This window comes from Microcaecilia unicolor, chromosome 3 (genome assembly GCF_901765095.1).
Source record: "Microcaecilia unicolor chromosome 3, aMicUni1.1, whole genome shotgun sequence".
NCBI classification, from domain to species: domain Eukaryota; kingdom Metazoa; phylum Chordata; class Amphibia; order Gymnophiona; family Siphonopidae; genus Microcaecilia; species Microcaecilia unicolor.
Window position 1 is genome coordinate 444,105,923 of NC_044033.1, and position 22,406 is coordinate 444,128,328.

At 42.4% G+C, this 22,406-nt stretch overlaps 1 protein-coding gene across 1 annotated transcript in view; it reads left to right on the forward strand.

Moving 5' to 3' along the window:
* The window catches only part of EIPR1 (EARP complex and GARP complex interacting protein 1), a 329,744-nt gene that overhangs the window by 229,695 nt on the left and 77,643 nt on the right, over window positions 1–22,406 (forward strand). The window contains exon 5 of the mRNA XM_030198922.1: window positions 11,722–11,821. Within this exon, the coding sequence (XP_030054782.1) occupies window positions 11,722–11,821 (100 nt within the window). The remainder of the gene's footprint in view (window positions 1–11,721; window positions 11,822–22,406) is intronic.

The following is a 22,406-nucleotide window of genomic DNA, read 5'->3' on the forward strand; positions in this document are numbered from 1 at the left end:
CTACTCTGCCTGGGTTGGCTATGAACTTCAGGTCTCCCCTTAAAGAGAGGTCATGACCCTTTCCTTTCTTTGAGGGTCTTAAAGTCTATATTGGGTATCTCTGTCAGAGTTCATTAATTACACTTCTTCCTTCACTTTCTTTTAGATTATAGCTTGTTGGTTTCCTTAGAAACTGATTTTCATCATAAGCAGGAATAGGCGAACAATAATATATTTTCTGCTAGCACTATTTTAGTAATAATTCTTTATTAATTTCCAGTTTGTGCATATTTACTAGAGATTTAGTTGAGGCAGGATGTGGATTGTAGCTTAAAGTATAGTTCATTGTGCCACTTTCCAATGAGAGACTGTGCCATCGTCATCTACATTGATGCTTGTTAAAGAGGCAGAGTGTAAAAGCTGTATTTTTATTCAGTTGTAACCATGAAAGATTAGATGTTTTTGGTTTAATTTATTTTATCTTTAGGAGCTCTGACATGGTTTGAAGCTCATGTTTAATGTAATCACTTCTATTAGGGCGGCTTTTAAGAAATCATGCTTTCAGTAGATCACAGTAAAAAAAACATATAAAATTCAGTCCTATAAGAAGTGAATTAACTTGTACGAGAAAATAGGAAAACCATAACAATAAAATTATCATCTCTATTTCTCTGCTATGTATGTATTAGTCTTACCACCTGGCTCACTTGGGGCCCTTTTACTAAGCTGTGGTAAAAAGTGGCCTTAGCGTGTGCGTATGTATGTCATTCGTGGCATGCAAAGGCAATTTTACCATGTGGGTAAAATGGCTGATTTTTATATTTTTCAGCATTAATGTCCACATGCTAATTTTGCTATTAATATGTGACCATTAGTGCATGACCTTTACACCGCTTACAAAATAGGTGTTAAGCGCTAACCAATTAGCGTAGAACACCCTCCTCCACCCTGAACCCGCTCCCAACATATGCACATTCAAAAATGACCACAGTAACATTTGAGCAAGCCCCATGGTAAGCACTTTTTTTAATGAGGTAAGCACATGTTAGTGCTTACGGTAGCTTAATAAAAGGGCCCCTTAGCCAGTGAAAGGAAAATTCCTTCAAAGTGCTAAAATGCTGAGATTGTACTTTTAATAATTTCACTAACTCCTGTTCAATGAAAATTCAGAGATGTCCAAAATATCATTCTCAAATCAGTAGAATGTGGGCTAGTTCGATGAGCAATACTGTTTCCAAACTATCAGGCCAATATTCAGGGATCATGGTCAGTGGTTTTTTTTTAAAATAAATTGTTACCATAGCAGCCAAAAAAACAATTGTGTAGTTGGCAGTGACTAGTGCTGCTATTACTACTACTACTACTACTTGACATTTCTAAAGTGCTACGCGGGTTACGCAGCGCTGTACAATTTCAACATAGAAGGACAGTCCCTGCTCAAGGAGTTTACAATCTAAAAGACAAATGTACAGTCAGTCAAATAGGGGCGTCTAGATTTCCTGAAAGGTATAAAGGAAAGCACATTGAAGAGGTGGGCTTTGAGCAAGGATTTGAAGATGGGTAGGGAGGGGGCTTGGCGTAAGGGCTCAGGAAGTTTATTCCAAGCTATCTGGATAGCAGTGATAGTATTCAGTCCACTATCCAGATAGCTAACCAGGTAAAGTTAGGACAGCATTCAAAATTTTCAGGTGATACTGCAGCTGAAAATCATAACCCGCTGCTGATACTATAGCTGCCAGGGCAGTTAGTATTGGTTTTCAGCTGCTGTGTCAGAATAGTGCTGCTGAAAATAAGGCAGATTGCTGTGGTCAGTGGTATTTATCCAGATAGTAGGTACTGCTATCCAGATTAGTGCATTTAAATATTGGGACCCATAGTTTTACTATGTGCTGTTTGTACTTATTGGAATGCTATTCATGGCAATTTCTTGTTAACCAATGATACATTTAAGTAAAGAGTTGAAAAAAATGTACGTGGAGTTGGTCTGCATATCTGTCTTGAAGCATGGAAAAAAATTACTTCAACCTGAATATCCTATATAATAAACACACCTCCAACGTTCTGAAGCCGAAAAAGTGAAGCCTTCAAGCCTTGAAGCATTCCTGCAACATTCCTGAACTACGTGTCGTCACTTGAGGACATGGAGCCTTACAGAGCGTACGGATGCTTCAAGGCTTGAAGGCTTCACTTTCTCGGCTTCAAAACATTGGAGGTGCGTTGTATTATATAGGATGTGCACGGTGCTTTTCTGTAGCACATGGGTGGAATTTATATATGCTGATTAAAGTGGAGGAGTGGCTGAAGGGGGGCAGGGGACACAGGAGAATCACTGGGTGGCTGGAGGGTGGGGGGCAGAGGAGATAGGAGAATCACTGGTGGCTGAAGGGAGGCAGGGAACAGAGGAGACTCGCTGGGTGGCTGGAGGGGGGCAGGGGACAGAAGAGCATCAGTGGGTGGCTGGAGGGGGCAGGGAAAAAGTAGAATCGCTGGAGGGGGAGCAGGGGAGAGAGGAGAATCACTGGGTGCTGAGGGGGGACAGAGAACACCACTCGCACCCAGCAGTCTCACTCTCTTCTGTCACACACACACACTTGCACATTCACTCTCTCTCTCTCTCTCTCTCTCACACACACACAGTCAATCTCACACATACTCTCTCAAACATACACACTCCAAGGAAACCTTGCTAGCGCCCCGTTTCATTTGTGTCAGAAACGGGCCTGTTTTACTAGTCTCCAAATATTTAGCCATTTATGCAGCTTGGAAATTTCGTAACTGAAAACCAGGATGCGTATTTAAATGAGGGAAAGGCCTCTATACGCACTGTTTTCATGGGCTTTAATGTGCCAGTCTCTGTAATATATATGTCCCCTGAATGCTTACTGCTATATGTATTTTAATTTTGAAGTTATATTGAAGTTAGTTTAAAAAATCTTTTAGCACCTCCTTAGGTTTTGTTCATTTTGCCCTCTGATATTCTATTCCCTTTTCTTTAATATCACTTTTTGTTTCCTCCAACTCTTCAGCCAGTGCTTGCTTATCTATTCCTTACCATCTGGCAGTCCTGAGAGAACAGGGACCCTAAAACTCAACAAAAAATGCATGCATTTAGAACAGAAGATGATGATAGAACCTGGCAGGAAAAAATTCCATGCTGTGTTATAATACATTGCTGGAATACTTAGTCCTAACAAAAAACATTACAAGTCACGCTTGCAAAAAGGCACAGATAACATAAAGAGTAGACTTTAATGGCATCGCAAATCTGCCAGACAACTGTAACCTAGTGAAGCATACATTTGGAGCTAATGTGATTTGTCATCCAGTTAACGTTTTTAAAATTAACTGTTTTTTTTTTTTTGGTTAGTATCTTTCGGTAAGTGTGCCTTCAGATATTTTGCATATGTGTTTCATATTCTAGCAATATATGCTTTTATTATTGAAGCTATAAAATTTATTTTGTGAACTCTGTGGGCTTGATTCTCCTAAAAACTTTTGACTGTTGGAGAATGATAGTGAAAGAACCCCAAATACCAATGGTTAAAACAAACGAAATTCAGACATATTAAGCAAAAAATAGATATTTGTCTCAGGCCAAAAACTGATATTTGGCACTTAGAATAGGGGGAGCCACTGTAGATGTGGAATGGCATTTTAAAAGGACATCCAACTCAGAATATGAATGTCTACGTCGGTATGTCAAAGAAACATCGAAAAGGTCAGACAGCGGAGCCATCAGAACTTCCCTAAGAGGGTCTTTTACTAAGGCACGCTCACGTTTTGGCACGCGCTATGATTGTGGGAGCGCTAAACTTTGGCGATGCCAATGCATTCCTATGGGTTGTCTCTAACGTTTAGCGCGCCCACAATTTTAGCGCATGCTGAAAACGTGAACGTGCCTTACTAAAAGGAGGTCCTAAGTTCCTTCAGTACACTCAGATGTATGCCATCGTTTGGTCCACTTTAGTTAGCTTCTCAAAAACACCATCTGATGAAAATTGGTCAAGATCTACTACACATCCATTCCTAATAGTGTTTGTCTTCTGTGCTCCCATTCCCGGCCAATTATCTGTCGGGGGAAGGATCAGGGCATGTGTGGGGGGGGGGGGGGGGGGGAGAGGACAGGGGCTGCAAGCAATTTATTGGATGCCAGAATATAGTTTGGCTTGTATGGCAGTTCTGTGCACAAAGGTTTAGCTTTTAAACTAGGAATTGGGGGAAGGCCGACAGTTGCTGAAAAGTGCATGGTTTGGAACAAGGTATCTTCAAAAGGTATCACTAAAACAGGGAAGATAAGGCATCCCGATATCTTTATTTTATTTATTTATTGCATTTGTACCCCACATATTCCCACCTCTTTGCAGGCTCAATGTGGCTTACATTACATTATGAATAGTGGAAATCTATAAGAAAATATACATTTAGTATTGCTTAAGGATCTTGGGTAACATGATAATAGTTAAGCAGGATAGTAGAGTAACGAACTAATTTCGTGAGTCAAATTTCTTTAAGCAGTTCTGGATATTTGTGTAATAGTTCACATTTGTTGATCTTTGTGGTATGCCTTGTCAAAGAGATGGGTCTTCAGTAGTTTGTGGAAGTTGGTTAGTTCATGGATCATCTTCAAGTTGCGCAGCAGCGCTTCCAGAATTGTGAGCTCAAGTAGGAAAAGGTTGACGCATGCGTTAGTTTGTATTTTAGACCTCTGCAGTTGGGGAAGTGAAGATTGAGGAATGTGTGGGATGAATTTTTAGCATTCCTGGGTGGTAAGTCTATCAGGTCTGACATGTAGGCTGGAGCGTCTCCGTGAATGATTTTGTGAACTAGGGTACATATTTTGAACGTGATGCGTTCTTTAAGTGGGAGCCAGTGTAGTTTTTCTCGTAGGGGTTTAGCACTTTCATATTTTGTTTTTCCGAATATGAGTCTGGCAGCAGTGTTTTGGGCTGTTCGTAATTTCTTGATTATTTGCTCTTTGCAGCCAGCATAGAGAGCGTTGCAATAGTCTAGATGGCTGAGTACCATTGATTGTATCAGGTTGAGGAAGACGGTCCTTGGGAAGAAAGGTCTTACTCTTTTTAACTTCCACATTGAGTGGAACATCTTCTTGGTTGTGTTCTTCACGTGATTCTCAAGTGTTAGGTGTCGATCAATAGTAACTCCAAGAATTTTTAGGGTATCCGAAATTGGGAGATTCAGTTTTGGTGTATTGATGGTGGTGAATTTGTTCATGTTATGTTGAGAGGTGAGTATTAGGCATTGGGTTTTTTTCTGCATTGAGTTTCAGCTTAAATGCATCCGCCCATGAGTGCATGATATGTAAACTCTGGTTGATGTCATTGGAAATTTCCTTTAGATCTTGTTTAAATGGGATGTAGATCATTACGTTGTCTGCGTATATGTATGGGTTGAGGTTTTGGTTTGGTTTGATATAGTTTGGCCAATGGTATCATCATTAAGTTGAATAAGGTTGGTGAGAGGAGGGATCCCTGTGAAACTCCGCATTCAGGTATCCATGTGGCTGATGTAGTCGAGTTAGATGTAACTTGGTATGATCGTGTGGTTAGGAACCCCTTGAACCATTTGAGAACGTTGTCTCCAATTCCGAAGTACTCTAGGATATGTAGTAGTATTCCGTGATCGACCATGTCGAAGGCACTGGACATGTCAAATTGTAGGAGCAATACGTTCTTGCCAGTTGCAATCAGTTGTTTGAATTTAGTCATAAGAGTGATTAGTACTGTTTCAGTGCTGTGGTTGGACCGAAATCCTGACTGGGAGTCGTGTAGTATTGAGAATTTGTCTAAATAGTTTGTGAGTTGTTTGTCACCATGCCTTCCTTTAGTTTGGTTATTAAAGGAATGGATGCTACTGGCCCTGTAGTTGGTTAGTTCACTGGCATTTTTCTTTGGGTATTGGGGTGAGTAGAATGTTTCCTTTCTCCTTTGAGAAGAGTCCATTTTGTAGCATATAGTTCACATGATTCGTTAGGTCTGTTATAAATTGTTGAGGGGCGGATGTCATAAGGTTATTTGGGCATATGTCTAATTTGCAGTGAGATTTGGCGAATCTTTTGAGCGTTTGGGATGAGATCCTCCAATAGTACCTCGAAGTTGTTCCAGGTTCTGTCTGTTGGGTATACATCAGGGTCTGGATCTGGACAGTCAAGGAGATAAATGAAGTCAATGGCTGACAGGGATTTTAAGTCACAGATTTACGATTTTCTCATTGAAGTATCTTGCAAGATTGTCTGCTCCTGGTGTATCTTGTTGTTGGTTGTGACTGGTGTGGTATCTAGTAGTTGATTCACGAGTTGGAAGAGTTTGTGTGTCCTTGTAGTTTGGTCCAATTTTAGTTTGAATATAATCTTTTAGTTTGCCTTATGGTATATTTATATTTTCTTTGAAGTTGTTTCCAGGCGTTAAGTGTAGGGTCGTCTTTTTTTTATTCCACGCACGTTCTAATCTTCTAACTTGTGTTTTAAGTTTTTTCAATTCTTCATTGAACCATGGTATTGAGTTCTTTCTGTGTGAGGTTCTGGTTTGAATTGGGGCAATATTGTCTAATATTAATCTGCATCTATCGTCCCATTCTAGGAGAAATTGGTTTGTCTCTGCCTTTATTGTCCATCCGTTTTAGTAAATCTGTTGCCATAATGTTACCAGGCTTCTATTTTTCCTCTCGTGGTGTAGGTTTTACGTTCTATTTATTAATTGCGTCTTTCGTTCGCCATTGGAGGGAAATGTGTGCTTTATAATGGTCTGACCACGGTGTGGATGTCCTATTTTGTGCCTGTTAGTGTAAGGTTTAGATCAGGTTCGAATTTGGTGTATGATATCTAGTGTGTGTCCTTTAAGTGTGGAGTTGGTTGCGTGTTTGGTCCGTGTAGATGCCATAGTTGTAAGAATTCTTTGCATTCTTGGGGTGCTTTTTGAGGTGGTATCTTCAAAAGTGCAGGTTGATGTCTCCTATTATGATAAGGTTTGGAGGTAGAGACACAGATGTTCGAAATAAAAGTCCATAAGTGGGTTTGGGGAGTCTTGCCAGTTGCCTGGCGGTCTGTAGAGTATGACTGCGGTAAGGTGTTCCTGTACATTTGAGTGATTGATTCTTACCGATTGCGAGTTGTGGCAGAATGGTTTCAGCTGTGGTGTGACTGTGAACTCGGATTTGTATATTATGGCTATTCCGCCTCCTCTGTTTCCGTTTCTTGTCCAGGTGGGTGATTTTGTATTCTGGTGGGCATAAATCTAAGATTATGGGGTCTTTAAGATCGTGGATCCAGGTTTCAGTGATAAATAGGAGGTCAAGATTGTCTGTAGTGATCCAGTCTGTTATAATCTCTGTTTTATTTACTACTGATCTTGCGTTTACGTATCACTAAAATAGGGAAGATAAGGCATCCCGATATCAAGGTTGCAGTAAAGGCTAGAGTAGACAAGGTGCCTTTAAAGGCACAGCAAACAGATTTTAGATATTGCAAATTATCAGTGTTAGCTGCTAAGCAAGTTGTAAATAGGAATAACAAACATTCCTCCCCCGTTTACTATTTTGAATGGGCTGTGTCAGTATTGCCGTGCAGCTTAGTAAGCAGGGGGGATTGTTTGAAACGTCTGTGTGCAAATGCCAGAAGCCTAAGAAATAAGATGGAAAAGTTAGACTATATTGCACTAAATGAAAAGATAGATAAAATAGGCATTTCTGAGACCTGGTGGAAGGAAGATAACCAATGGCTTGCTGTCATACCAGGTTACAAATTATATCTCGGTGAAGGGATAGCATTATATGCTAAAGAGGACCTTGAATTGAATAGACTAAAAATTCTTGCAGGACATAAAACACATCTTGGAATCCCTATGGATTGAATTTCTATGTGTGAAGGGGAAATAGATAGTGATAGCAGTGTACTAATTCCTACCTAATCAGGATGACCACACAGATATAGAAATGTTATCAGAAATTAGGGAGGCTGACAAACTGGATAACACAATAATAATGGGCGATTTCAATTACCCCAATATTGACTGGTAAATGTAACATCAGGACATGCTAGGGAGGTAAAATTCCTTGATGAAGGAGCTGGTTCAGGAACCAACAAGAGGGGAACAATTCAAGACCTAATCCATATTGAAGTGCATGATCTGGTACAAGAGGTAATGGTGCTGGGGCCACTTGATAACAGTGATCATAACTTGATCTGAATTGATATAATCTCTGGAGTAAGTACACACAGAAAATCCAATACATTAGCATTTAATTTTCAAAAGGAGACTAAGATAAAATTAGGAGAATGGAAAAAAAAAAGAAATTTAAAGGAGCAGCTGCAAAGATCAAAATTTTACATCAGGCATGGAAGCCCAGAACAGATATATTCCATGTATTAAAAAAGGAGGAAGGAAGGCCAACCACAGCCGGCATGGTTAAAAATTGAGGTGAAGGAAGCTATTAGAGCTAAAAGAAAATCCTTCAGAATGTGGAAGAAGGATCCAACTGAAATAATAGGAATAACAAAGAGAGACTTTGAAAAGAAGGTTACATTGGAGGCAAAAATATATAGTAAAAACATTTTTAGGAGTATTAGAAGCAACAAGCTGGTAAAAGAATCGGTAAAATACCTCATGAATCACTCCTGTAGAAATTAGAAAATCATGGGATAGGAGGTAATGTCCTGTTATGGATTAAGAACTAATAAAAAGATTTTAAAAAACAGACAAGAAGACCTTACAAGACTGGGAGACTGGACATCCAAATGGCACATGGCATTTAATGTGAGCAAGTGCAGTGTGATACATGTGGGAAAGCGGTATCCAAACTCTAGGTACATGATGCAAGGTTCCACATTTGGAGTCACCGCCCAGGAAAAGGATCTAGATGCCATCGTTGATGATATGTTGAAACCCTCTACTCGTGTAGCGGCAGCTAAGAAAGCAAATAGAATATTAGGCATTCATGGTGCGACTGCACCTGGAATACTGTGTGAAATTCTGGTCACCGTATCTAAAAAAAAGATATAGCAAAATTAGAAAAAGTGCAGAAAAGGCGACGAAAATGATAAAGGGAATGGGATGACTTCCCTATGAGGAAAGACTAGGGCTCTTCAGCTTGGCGAAAAGATGGCTGAGGGGCAATATGATAGAGGTCTATAAAATACTAAGTGGAGTGGAATGGGTAGACATGAATCGCATGTTTACTTTTTGCAAAAATACTAGGACTGGGGGCATGCAATGAATTTACTAAGTAGTACATTTAAAACAAACCAGTGAATATATTTCTTCACTCAACATATAGTTAAACTCTGGAATTTGTTGCTAGAGAATGTAGTAAAAGCAGTTAGATTTTCAAGGCTTAAAAAAAGGTTAGGATAGTTTCCTAAAAGAAAAGTCCATAAGCCATAGATGGACTTGGAAAAATCCATTCTTAGTTCAAGGAGAAGCAGCATAAAATCTGTTTTGACTCTTTTGGGATCTTGCCAGGTATTTGTGACCTAGATTGGCCACTGTTGGAAACAGGATACTGGGCTTGATGGACTTTGTCTGTTCCACTGTGATAAAGTTTATGTTCTTAGTTTTAGGAGGATTTCAAACTGAACATATGTAACTGGGTAAAATTAGGTATTTTTTTTAAATGACTTTAGAGAGTGTCCATGCATTGAAATATTTCCTCTTCTCTGCTCATAGCATGGACACTCTCTAAAGTCCATTACTACAAAAAGATACTTAACTTTTACCCATTACATATATCCAATTTGAATCTCCTCTCAAAGTGACAGCTAAAACTGCCATATTCTGGTCAAAAGGGGGCTGGGTTGCATTGGAGGCGTGTTGGGGACAGAGTCAGACATGATGGGCCGATGATCAGAAGCAAATGCAGGCGCTAGAGGCTGTTAGTGCCATTTTAGCGCCTGTGTTTCCTACCGCCCCATGATCAGAGCCCCCGAGTGTGAGAAAACAATGTGCTCACTGGCTGTGAACACAACTAGCATGCAATGCATGCAAAAAGGGCTCTTAGCAGAAGTAGCATGCAAATGCATGCTAAACGTATTCCTCCCCAATGATCGGTGAGCAGTGCGCCAAACATTGGCAAGCCCACAGCATGGAGCTGGCGTTAGGTTTTGTAGACCATTGGGGAGAATGGTGTGCCTTCCAGCATGCATTTGCATGCTAGCAGGCCCCCCATTCTCCCCCAATGCAGCAGCCCGTGCCCCCCCAGCAGAGCAGGAACCCTGACCCGACCCCCATCCCCAGCGACACTGGGGCTGGAGGTCCGGTGGACCTTCAGTCCCTCCATCCCCCCCCTGACACAGGTTCAGGAGGTTGGAGATCTGGTGGGTCTCCAGCCTCCCAACCGCAAGTCAATCCCCCCCCCCCCCCCCCCCCAACCTGGTGGTCTAGCAGCCCTTATCCACCCCTACCTTCGTTGGAGGAGTGAGGTGGCCTCCCTCTTCCATCGGTGCCGCCTCAAAAATTGCAGCGCCCAGCCCTGCTCAGTGCATCCTGGGATGCGCTGGGCGGGGCTTCACTTCACACCATATAAGAGAGAAACTCCGCACTTTTACCCTATGATCAGAGATTAGTGTGCTTAAATTTGCATGCTATTGTCTCTGATCATAGGGGCAGTAAAGCCCAGTGCTATTCCAGCGCTATTTTTAGAGCGCTGTTTGGAACAGCGTGGGGCTTTCAATCATCTGCCCACCAGCCAGTTAGTATGTGGTCAATTGATACAAAAACATTGTTTTTGAAGGCAGAAGGATAAGTCTGTTTTTGAAGCCACTTTCTGTACTGCTTGCCTAATCAGGGTATAACCTATAAGAACATTACTTTTTATTTTTGCCCATTGATCTGTAGTATTTCTGGTGTCTCTTTAGTATCATCCATAAATTACAAAATAAATATGCAATAAGGTGTGTAGTGATAACGAATGGTTCTAATCATGAAGGTGTTCCTCCCATTTTAAATCATGGGTATTTGAATATGGAACTGCAAATCACTTTAGAGCTTATTACAGATGTAAGATATTAGTGAAATATCTGTTTAATATTGTACTAACATAATTATATCGTGTACATTGCCATCGTTCATCATGGGTACATCTTAAAATTAAGTGATCTTCTGAGGAGGTGAAAACCTGGGCACCAGGTTACCCTGGTGCTTTGAAATGATCCTGTGGCCTCCAGGATTTCCTGCTGCTCACTGTTCCAGTGCAGTTACCCATCAACCTGTTTCTGCTCTCCTGGACCCCAAATTATTTGTTAATGTTCTCATGTATGCTTTTCCTTCCCTGCAATTTGGCACCAGAGCACCATACACCTCCCTTTTCCATCGACCAATTCGGCTGCTGCTCTGCTCCTGAAGATCTAAAGGGCATGCACTGTCCAAATTGCAAAGTTGTAAAGAGCAGCAGAAGTGACAGATGTGTACTAGTCTAAAAAAAGGTGTTTTGTTCCATTATCCTCCTGCCAGCAATAAGGAAGGAGAACTGGGAAAAGGGAGGTGGGAGAATGAGTGCATCCAGGAGGGCAAGTGCATTAGGGGAAATGGTACTTATTTTCATCCATTATCTTTTTGGAGGTGGCTCCCAAGTCTGTATAGGTCTGCATACGATTGGATAATTAATTTTTGAAATCCAAATGTATATAACAGGTAATCAGTGACTGTATATTGAGTACCTAGATCTCTTTGGTGGTGTAAAAAAAAGATGATCGGCTTATTGTATTTAGTTGTGTTTTATTTCTTTTAAATACAGTGTTGTGTGGGAGCCAATGGGTGATGGCAAAAAACTGATTTCATTGGCTGATAATAATGTTTTACTTTGGGATCTACAAGAAAGTTCAACTAAAGCTGTGGTAAGCAAAACATTTAATTTTAATTATTATTTAGCATTTGATTACCAATTCTGTGTAGGTGCTGGATCATTTCTGCTCTTACTGAGTTGTGGCAAAATGTCTTAACAAGCATTGTTTCACATTTAAGAGGATGTGAGCTGAGTGAACATTCTGTAGGAAGAGAACATTTTGACCAATATGACAGTGTGAGAATTTTAGGGGTGCTCAATAAGTGGTACTCAGTGAGTAGATCTATTTTGAATCATGTGAGACCTGATGAGAAAATAATGGAAGGGGTTGATAACAGTTATGAAGGAAGTAAAAGATCTGGTCTGGAAGGAGGTGAAGGACTGTTGGTTGGTCAGTCTAATAATTTAAAACCAATCAGAGAAAATTTTTCTTCACTCAACATGTAATTCAGCTCTGCAATTCATTGCCAGAAAATGTGGTAAAGGCAGTTAGCTTAGCAGAGCTTAAAAAAAAGGTTTGGACGGCTTCCTAAAGGAAAAGTCCATAGACCATTATTAAATTGGACTTGGGGAAAATATTTCTGGGATAAACAGCATAAAATGTTTTGTACTTTTTTTGGGATCTTGCCAGGTATTTGTGACCTGGATTGGCCACTGTTGGAAACAGGATGCTGGGCTTGATGGACCTTTGGTCTGTCCCAGTATAATGTATTTTTTTCACAATCCTCCTGCGATTTAACAACTTTGAATAACTTTGTGTCATCAGCAAATTTAATTACCTCACTAGTTACTCCCATCTCTAGGTCATTTAGAAATATGTTAAAAAACAGCGATCCCAGCTGGGGAACCCAATTAACTACCTTTCTCCATAGAGAATACTGACCATTTAAACCTACTCTCTGTTTTCTATCTTTTAACCAGTTTTTAATCCACAATAGAACACTACCTCCTATCCCATGACTCTCCAATTTCCTCTGGAGTCTTTCATGAGGTACTTTGTCAAACACCTTCTGAAAATCCAGGTATACAATATCAACCGGCTCACCTTTATCCACATGTTTGTTCACCCCTTCAAAGAAATGTAGTAGATTGGTGAGGCAAGATTTCCCTTCACTAAATCCATGTTGACTTTGTCTCATTAATCCATGCTTTTAAATATGCTCTGTAATTTTGTTCTTAATAATAGTCTCTACCATTTTGCCCAGCACTGACGTCAGACTCATCAGTCTATAATTTCCCGGATCTCCTATGGAACCTTTTTAAAAAATCGGCGTTATATTGGCCACCCTCCAAAACGGAGGGAAAAAAGGAGGAAATATTAAAAAAAAAAACATAAAGAGAAAGGAAACCTTAAACCCCAGAGCTCTAAAAATCACATATAAAAAAAAAAACCAAACCAAGTCTCACTTGCCCACAAATCTCAAATTACACACATCCCCAAATCTTTTCCCAAGTTCTGAAAGCTTTCCGCCTAATAGCAGTTAGTTTTTCCAAATTATATACAGTATAAAGTCGAGCTTTCCACCTAAACAAAGGTGAGACTCCTGGTGTCTTCCAAGCAGCTGTTAAATGAGTTTAGCCACATGTAACAAGTGGTGTACCAACAAAGTCTGATGATTCCGAAATCCCAGGATCGCTCTATTCAACAAGAAAATTCCAGGGTCCCAGGGAACTCTCAAACTGGTTATCCACAAAATTTGCAAGTGGATGGATTTCCAAAAAGCAGCTGCTTTCGGGCAGGACCACTAAATGTGACCCATAGTGCCCTGGCTCCACATCCTCTCCAACATAATGCGGAAGTCTGAGGAAACCACCGATAGAGACAATCCAGGTAAGATATCAGCGGTAAACAATCTTGACCTTATGCTCACGAATGTTTGAGGTGATAGCTATCTTTGCCAGAGACTTTTCAATATCATCCCAATCCTCCGGTATATATGTAACACCCAATTCACATTACTGTTGAAGTCTATGTCTCTTTTCAGGGACCCAAAGATCCCTTAAATAACCATGCAGAGTAGTCACCAAAAATTTTGTAGATTTAAAATCCTGACAGGTGTCCTCCAGAAAGGTATAGGCCCCCATCAACCTAGACTTAAAACGTTTAGAGGACAATAGATGAGTCAATTGAACATAAACATAATAATGGGATTGGAGTAAATCAAAATCCCGAGGCAGAGTCTGGAAAGAGATCCAAGGCATCATCATTATAGAGTTGACCCCGTCTGGTTAATCTGTGTCTATGTGGAAGCCATAACAGATATTTCAAAAGCACCAGCCCCACCTGATCTTGTTTGATTTGTACCCACAATTTAGAAGGATTATTTTGGAACCATTCAATCACCAGACGCCCTTGAGCTGCTCGGTAATAATTCCACAGGTCTGGAACCCCCAGTCCCCCACTGGCAACATCCTGAAAAAGAACTCGAAAGGAAGGTATGGGTTTCTTATCCCCCCCAAATAAAACCATTCAAGGCACCCTGAAAAAAGAAAGAACCTGATGAGGAACCTTAACTGGTAACACTTGAAACAATTACAGCAGTCTGGTGTGAAGGGGGAGGATAAGGGTTTTGAACAGATGGAAGTGGAGGGGGGAGAAGGAAGAAGGCTCAAGAGCCGAGGGAGACAGAGCAGAGCCTTACCTTTAATCATTCCTCAGAGAGAGAGGGAGAGAAGGGAAAAGGTAGTGCCCCCTAGAAAATGGAGGTGGGAGAAGGACTACATTTCCCAGCATCCCCGGGGAAAACCCTGGTATAAGGATTATTGGCCCCAGCATTCCCCAGGAGAAGGCTCTGACAAGGCAAGGGAGGGGCACCTGGAACCTAATGAAGTAAGAGAGGAACAGCCGCCCAGAGGGGAGGAGAATGAGTCCATGGACTGGCAAGCTGCTGGAGAGCAGGAGCAGGAGGAGGAGGCAGGCTCTGAGGAACCCATGGACCTTTCTGCCTGGGCTCATGCCTTGAAAACTAAACTGAAAAACCAGGTGAACTCTTGGCGTCAGAGCTGGGCTGAAAGGGGAAAGGTCATGCGGGAGGAGGGTCAGTGAAGTAATAGAGTGACCCTGAATGGGTGGGATCTTTTCCTCTTTCCCAGTGGAGTTCAGGCTGTGTTCCTTGAAGAGACTGTATGCCTGAACTGAGTGCTAAGCAGGGTTGCCAGGTAGAAATTTTTTTTCCAGCCCAATCCAGGCCAGAAACCAGCCCAAAACCCGCCCAAACACAAACCCCGCCCCTGACACCCCCACCCCCGCGTCACCGGCCCCGCCCCCGCCGTCACCGGCCCTGCCTCCCACGTCATCGGGCCCGCCTCCCCGTCATCAGCCCCGCCTCCCCATCATCGGCCCCGCCTCCCACGTCATCGGCCCCGCCTCCCACGTCATCGGCCCCGCCCAAAACGTCACTAACCCCGCCCAAAAACGTCACTAACTCCGCCCCCCGCGGCCGAAAAAAATCAAAAAGCCGCCCAAAAAGCCGCCCGGAAGCCCTAAAAACCGCCCAAAAACCGCAACCCGCCGCGGGCAAAAATTTCCCGCGGCGGGTCGCGGAAAAACCGCCCAATTGGGCGGTAAAACCGCCCACCTGGCAACACTGGTGCTAAGGCACTAAGCACTGTGGGTTTTGAACTGTTGGGAAAACAAACCTTTTGTGTGGGGGAGGGGAAAGTAAGTTACATTGTTTTTTTTTCTTTTTGTGGCTGAGGCCCACAGACTTGTGTGTTTTGGACTGTTTGCAGAAACCCCGTGGGGTGGACCAGATACAGGGGTTCTTTTTGGGATGTGAAGTTGGACTACTGAGCAACCTATCTGTGGGAACTGTTAATTAGGCTCCAACTGATTTGTGCAGCAGCTGAGAGGGGATGTGTATTTTTTTGGTTCTGCTGTATCTGGGCCCTGAGAGCAAAACAGGAGCAAACTGTTTTGAAGGGCTGCAGGATTCCTTTTGAAAGTTACTGGACTGTGAATCCCTGGCAATAAAGGAGCTTGGTGACTTTTACCTTTTTGAGTTTATTTTCTTTGAGCCCTGCCCTGTGGACTGCAGTGGGCCGGGAGGCTGAGTGACCAGGGTGGAGGCAAGGTCCCGAAGACCCTCCGGCGGAGGGAAGGATCTTCACACTGGGGAGCACATTCATCTTAATGGTGGAATTATGATCAAACCAAGACAGGTTCTGATGTTTCCAGCGATCTAAGTCGGCTTTAATAGCCAAAAATAGCTTTGAGTAGTTAGCAGCATATAATTGAGAGTAATCAGATTTGAAACATACACCAAGATATTGCAGCCCCTCCCCAGCCCACTGAAATAGGAAAGATTGCTATAATTGTAGTAAAGTGGGGCCTTCTATAGTCAGGTTAAGGGCCTCAGTTTTACTCATGTTTACCTTAAATCCTGAGACCCGAGAATAGGCTTGCACCACAGAAATCAAATTGGGTAAAGTGGTAATGGGGGCTGTTAAGGACAACAAAACATCATCAGCAAACAAACTAATTTTATTTTCAGTATCGCCCACTAAAACCACTCGGATGTCAGGATTGGCTCGTATGGCTGATGCAAGTGGTTCCATCACCAGGGCAAATAGCAAAGAAGATAACAGACAACCCTTCCTTGTACCTCTGATGAGGGAAAACGTAGCTGAGTTTCCACCATTAATGTGAACATAAGCAACTGGTTTAGAATAAAACTCTAGGAAAAACTTGCATAAGGGTGCACTAAGGCCATTTTGTACCACAGCTTAGAAAAGCACCCTTGAATGAATAAAACACCGTTATTTATTCTAGTTTTGTACAGACAGCTTGCGATCAACTTTATGAGCTCGGGCTGGCTGAATGTCTGCATCTACCTTTATGATATCAGACTACCACTGAAGCAGTGACTTGTACAACTGAGACAGATAGTCTGAGGGATACTAGAAACAACTGAATGCTAGAGTGCAGTGAAACCATTTGTGTAATTCAAGAGAAATTCCCTTCTCTAGCTTAGAGACTTTATAAGAATAGGGTAAAGAGCACAGAGAATGAAAATTATCTTTTGTTTTTATAGAATAGGGCACAGTGTTAGTGAATTAGAATGCTGCTGCACATAGGTCCCAATGATCAGTTTCCCTGCGCTGTTCCGAACAACGCTGTAAAATTAGTGCTGGAACAGCGTGTGTAAACATCCCAATGATCCAAACTAATAACATGCAAATTTATATATGCTATTAGTTTTGATCATCAGGCTACTGCTGTGGGAGGATTGTGCCTGGGCATGCGCCTAAGGCACATTCCTCCTGCAGAAGTTGTTTGACAGGTCCAACCCCAACAGAAGTCTAGCAGCCCCCCCTATTGGTCTAACAAACCCCGAACTACCCCCCGGTACCTTGAGTTGATCGAGGAGGGAGTAGCTCTCCCTTCTCCTTCCAGCGCCGCCTCCAAAATGGCAGCACCCTGCCCAGTGCATTTCAGGTACATCTGAAGGTACAGGGGTGTTCAGGGCCACTGGACCATTGGGTGACCCCTGTTGGGGGCAGCAGGTCACATCGGGTTGGGGTTGAGGGGCACTAGACCATCAGAGCCTCTGTCCGGTGGGGGGGGGGGGGGGCTGGAGGTCCACTGCACCTCCATTCCCCCTATGTTGGTGTTCTGGAGGGGCACTAGGCCACCAGGGCAGGCCTTAGCCATTGGAGGGTGGGGGGCTGGCATAGGGTTAATGGGCTATTCCGCCCATACGGTGAGAGCGCAGTGCTCTGATCATATGGATGGAATACTGAGTGCTCTGCGGTATTCCCTGGTGCGCTCGTGTCAGACCCCTCTGATTATCCCGCGCTAGTAAATGCAGGCACTAGGCATTAGTGGCTTCTAGCACCCATATTTACCTTTGATTATCTTAGTTCCAGTGGTGTAAGAGAAGAAACAGAATAGAGTAGGGTTTTCCTTTTGTTGATTTATTAAAGGTAAAAAGTAGGAACTCAGAAGAGAATCAAAAGAAGAATAAAGCAGAAGGATCAAGGGCCTCACTTCAAACAAGGAGGAGAAACTCCTATACAAGAAAGGAGAAAAACAGATAAATGACTGCTTCATTCATTCAGAGACCACGTAAGATAAAGAGGAAAGGAAAAAGAGAGAGAGAGTGCTAGAAAAGAGAGAGACAGAGAAAAACTGGTCCTGGGGAACTGAGGAACTGAGTTCAATTCCCACTTCAGGCACAGGCAGCTCCTTGTGACTCTGGGCAAGTCACTTAACCTTCCATTGCCCCAGGTACAAATAAGTACCTGTATACAATATGTAAGCCGCATTGAGCCTGCCGTGAGTGGGAAAACGCGGGGTACAAATAGAACAAAGGAAAGGAAGGAAGAAACACCTGAACCAAGGTATCCAGGTTCTGGTATCTGTAGAACATCTACAATAATAAAAATCACCCTCAACGTTCTGAGGACACTAACGTCAGTGAAGTCAAGCTCTGACTTCCTTCACAAAGGTTCGAAGGTTCGTGGTGGTGAAGCCACCAAAATTGCTCCAGGCCCCGCCCTCGAGGGCGGAGCAATGGCATAACAACGAAGGGGTTGGCAGGGAGGGAGGCGGGGGTGGGTGGGAAATCGCTCTGGGCCCCGCCCTCGAGAACAACGAAGGGGTTGGCCAGGGAGGGAGGGGGGGTGTTGGCGAAGAAAACCTTGCTAGCGCCCATTTCATTTGCTCTGAAACGGGCTTCTTTTACTAGTGAAGAAATAAGTCTTATTTAATGCATAGTAAACTGGCAAAGTGTATAGTTAGAAATTACATATTTTTTAAAAGTAACTTTTTATATTTATCTGACAGCATGTTGAAGTTCTAAAAAGGATGAATCTCTGCATCATCTGTTTGGAACAAGTTGCTGTAGCCTGGAAAAAGAAAATTTTATTTGTGAGAACTCATCTGAGTTCATTTTTAAAAGTATATTTGTATGACATTATTTTCAATTGATTTTTATGTATTTATTTATTTACATTGGACAACCATCTAAGCACTTTTATATTAAATTTTAGTTTCCATGCATGCTTACATTTTTAACAGCTGATTTTAGTCATAAATAAACAGAGAGCAGAAAGTGTTGAGCATCTGAAGTCTTTTCCTCCTTGATAAAAATCTTTGAGAGAATTATTTGCTGCTTTATATATTTAATCATAAATAAAAGCAATTTGTAAACAGAAAAATGAGTAATAAAGTTACAAAAGCACAATTTACAGATTCTGTGCTGCCATCTTTAAAGCCTGTAGGAGATAATTGTAACAACAGGTTGCCTATATGTAAAGGCCAAGTAGGCACTATTGTTAGTCTGTTTTATAAAGCCACATAGCCATCTATGTGTCTGTATAAATTATCAAGTCTAAACCAGCAGAAATCACACCTAGATGGAAGCTGTGGACATTTGCTGCTGTTATAGAGCAGGCATAAATGATAATGCCTAAAGTGCATGCATAAATTGAGACTTTGCCCGTGGTCTACCCTTGCACATACCTACATGCAGTACAAACCTTCTGGTCATTGTGTGTTAAGTCCTTATGGGCCAGATTCTATATGGCGTCTAGAAAATCTGCATGGAAAACATTTCCACCTAAGTATATTCTATAAGCGGCACCTGTATTTAGGCACGGTAAATAGAATATGCTTAGTTGATATTCTAGAGCCTAAACCTATGTGCCTCATAAGTACATAAGTATTTCCATACTGGGACAGACCAAAGGTCCATCAAGCCCAGCATCCTGTTTCCAACAGTGGCCAATCCAGGTCACAAACACCTGGCAAGATCCCCAAAAAAGTACAAAACATTTTATACTACTTATCCCAGAAATAGTGGATTTCCCCAAGTCCAGTTTAATAATGGTCTGTGGACTTTTAGGAAGCCGTCCAAACCTTTTTAAAACTCTGCTAAGCTAACTGCCTTTACCACATTCTCTGGCAACAAATTCCAGAGTTTAATTACACGTTGAGTGAAGAAACATTTTCTCCTATTTGTTTTAAATTTACTACTTTGTAGCTTCATCACATACCCCCTAGTCCTAGTATTTTTGGAAGAGTAAACAGACGCTTCACGTCTACCCATTCCACTCCACTCATTATTTTATAGACCTCTATCATATCTCCCCTCAGCCGTCTTTTCTCCAAGCTGAAGAGCCCTAGTCACTTTAGCCTTTCCTCATAGGGAAGTCGTCCCATCACTTTATCATTGCCCTTCTCTGCACCTTTTATAATTCCACTATATCTTTTTTTGAGATGTGACAACCAGAATTGAACACAATATTCGAGGTGCAGTCGTACCATGGAGCGATACAAAGGCATTATAACGTCCTCATTTTTGTTTTTCATTCCTGTTCTCGGTACGGGTTAATGATACAACAGCACACGATGTGAGCTGTTTATACATCGTGTGCTGTTGTATACTATGTGCTGTTGTATCATTAACCCGTACCGAGAGCAGGTGCGAGGTGTATCTATATGAAAAGAAGGCTAGGAATTAGGAGTGCTGGAGTGATTGGTGAATGAGTGAGGATTAGTGGTATGTATGTATGTAAGGCACTGCAAGCTATTTAAATAAATAATATAAATGAAATATCATCACATTGGTGTAAAGTGAGTACTTGACAACTGCGAGTATTAAATTTTAACTGCCAGACCCTCGACCATTCTTCTAACGTTCGGAGATCCCTTCTCATCATTTCTACTCCCTCCAGGGTATCCACTCTATTAGCTATTTTCGTGTCATCCGCAAAAAGGCACACCTTTCCTTCCAACCCTTCAGCAGTATCTCCCACAAATATATTAAACAGAATAGGCCCCAGCACCGACCCCTGAGGAACTCCACTGCTCACCTACCTTTCCTCCGAGCGGATTCCATTTACCACCACCCTCTGCCACCTGTCGGTCAACCAGTTTCTTATCCAGTTCACCACTTTCGGTCCTAAGTTCAACCCTTTCAGCTTATTCACGAGTCTTCTGTGGGGGACCGTATCAATGGCTTTGCTGAAGTCCAAGTAGATTACATCTAGCGCACGTCCCTCATCCAGTTCTTTGGTCACCCAGTCAAAAAAGTCAATAAGATTCGTTTGGCAGGATTTTCCTTTGGTAAAGCCATGTTGCCTCGGGTCCTGTAACCTGTCGGTTTCTAGAAAGTTAACTATCCTTTCTTTCAGCAGCGTGCATTATACAGAATCCGGGGGTAGGTGTGTTAACTCCTGAGATAATTTTATAAATGCCCTGCAACGAATGATTATGATTGGTGAGCTAGAAATATTTTAAATAAATGACATGATTTTTAGGCATGAAAAATCCTTTATAAAACTACCTCTTCAGAATCTAAACTATGGCTAGTTTCCCTTGTTAATTGGTAGTTTTGTCATCTTAATACAGGTTTTTTTTTTTATCAACAATTCCTATATAGTTATCACTGGCATATGCTGTATCAGATGTTTTTTTTTTTCAGTGGTGTGTGTTGATGGCTATCATAGGCAGTGAATATTGGGGGGGGAGGGGATGGCGACGGCACTGCCCAAATATTGTGGATGCTAAGGATGAATCAGGCTCCCTCCCCCAGCAATATGATTTATTTTGCCTTTGCCCTCCAAAATAAGTAGGCAAGTATAATATATGCTTTAGTAAAGCTATTTTAACACCATCTCTCCTACTGTCACCCCCACCCCCATCTGTCATATCCTCAATCTCTCTCCCTCTCCACTGCAACTGTCCCTGACACCTTCAAGCATGCGGTAGTCACACCACTCTTCAAAAAACCATCACTTGACCCTACCTGTCCCTCCAACTACCGCCCCATTTCCCTCCTACCCTTCCTCTCCAAGATACTTGAACGCGCCGTTCACAGCCGTTGCCTTGATTTTCTCTCCTCTCATGCCATCCTCGATCCGCTTCAATCCGGCTTTCGCCCCCTACACTCGACAGAAACGGCACTATCTAAGGTCTGCAATGACCTGTTCCTTGCCAAATCCAAAGGTCACTACTCCATCCTCATCCTCCTCGACCTATCCGCCGATTTTGACACTGTCAATCACAATTTACTTCTTGCCACACTGTCCTCATTTGGGTTCCAGAGCTCTGTCCTCTCCTGGTTCTCCTCTTATCTCTCCCATCGTACCTTCAGAGTACATTCTCATGGCTCTTCCTTCACCCCCATCCTGCTCTCTGTTGGAGTTCTTCAGGGATCTGTCCTTAGACCCCTTCTTTTTTCAATCTACACCTCTTCCCTGGGCTACCTGATCTCATCTCATGGTTTCCAATATCATCTTTATGCTGATGACACACAGCTTTATCTCTCCATCCAAGACATCACTGCGGAAACCCAGGCCAAAGTATCAACCAGCTTATCCGACATTGCTGCCTGGATGTCCAACCGCCACCTGAAACTGAACATGGCCAAGACCGAGGTTATTATCTTCCCACCCAAACCCACTTCTCCTCTCCCTTCACTCTCTATCTCAGTTGATAACACCCTCATCGTCCCCGTCTCATCCACCTGCAACCTCGGAGTCATCTTCGACTCCTCCCTCTCCTTCTCTGCGCATATCCAGCAGATAACCAAGACCTGTCGCTTCTTCCTCTATAACATTAGCAAAATTTGCCCTTTCCTCTCTGAGCACACCACCCGAACTCTCATCCACTCTCTCATTACCTCTCACCT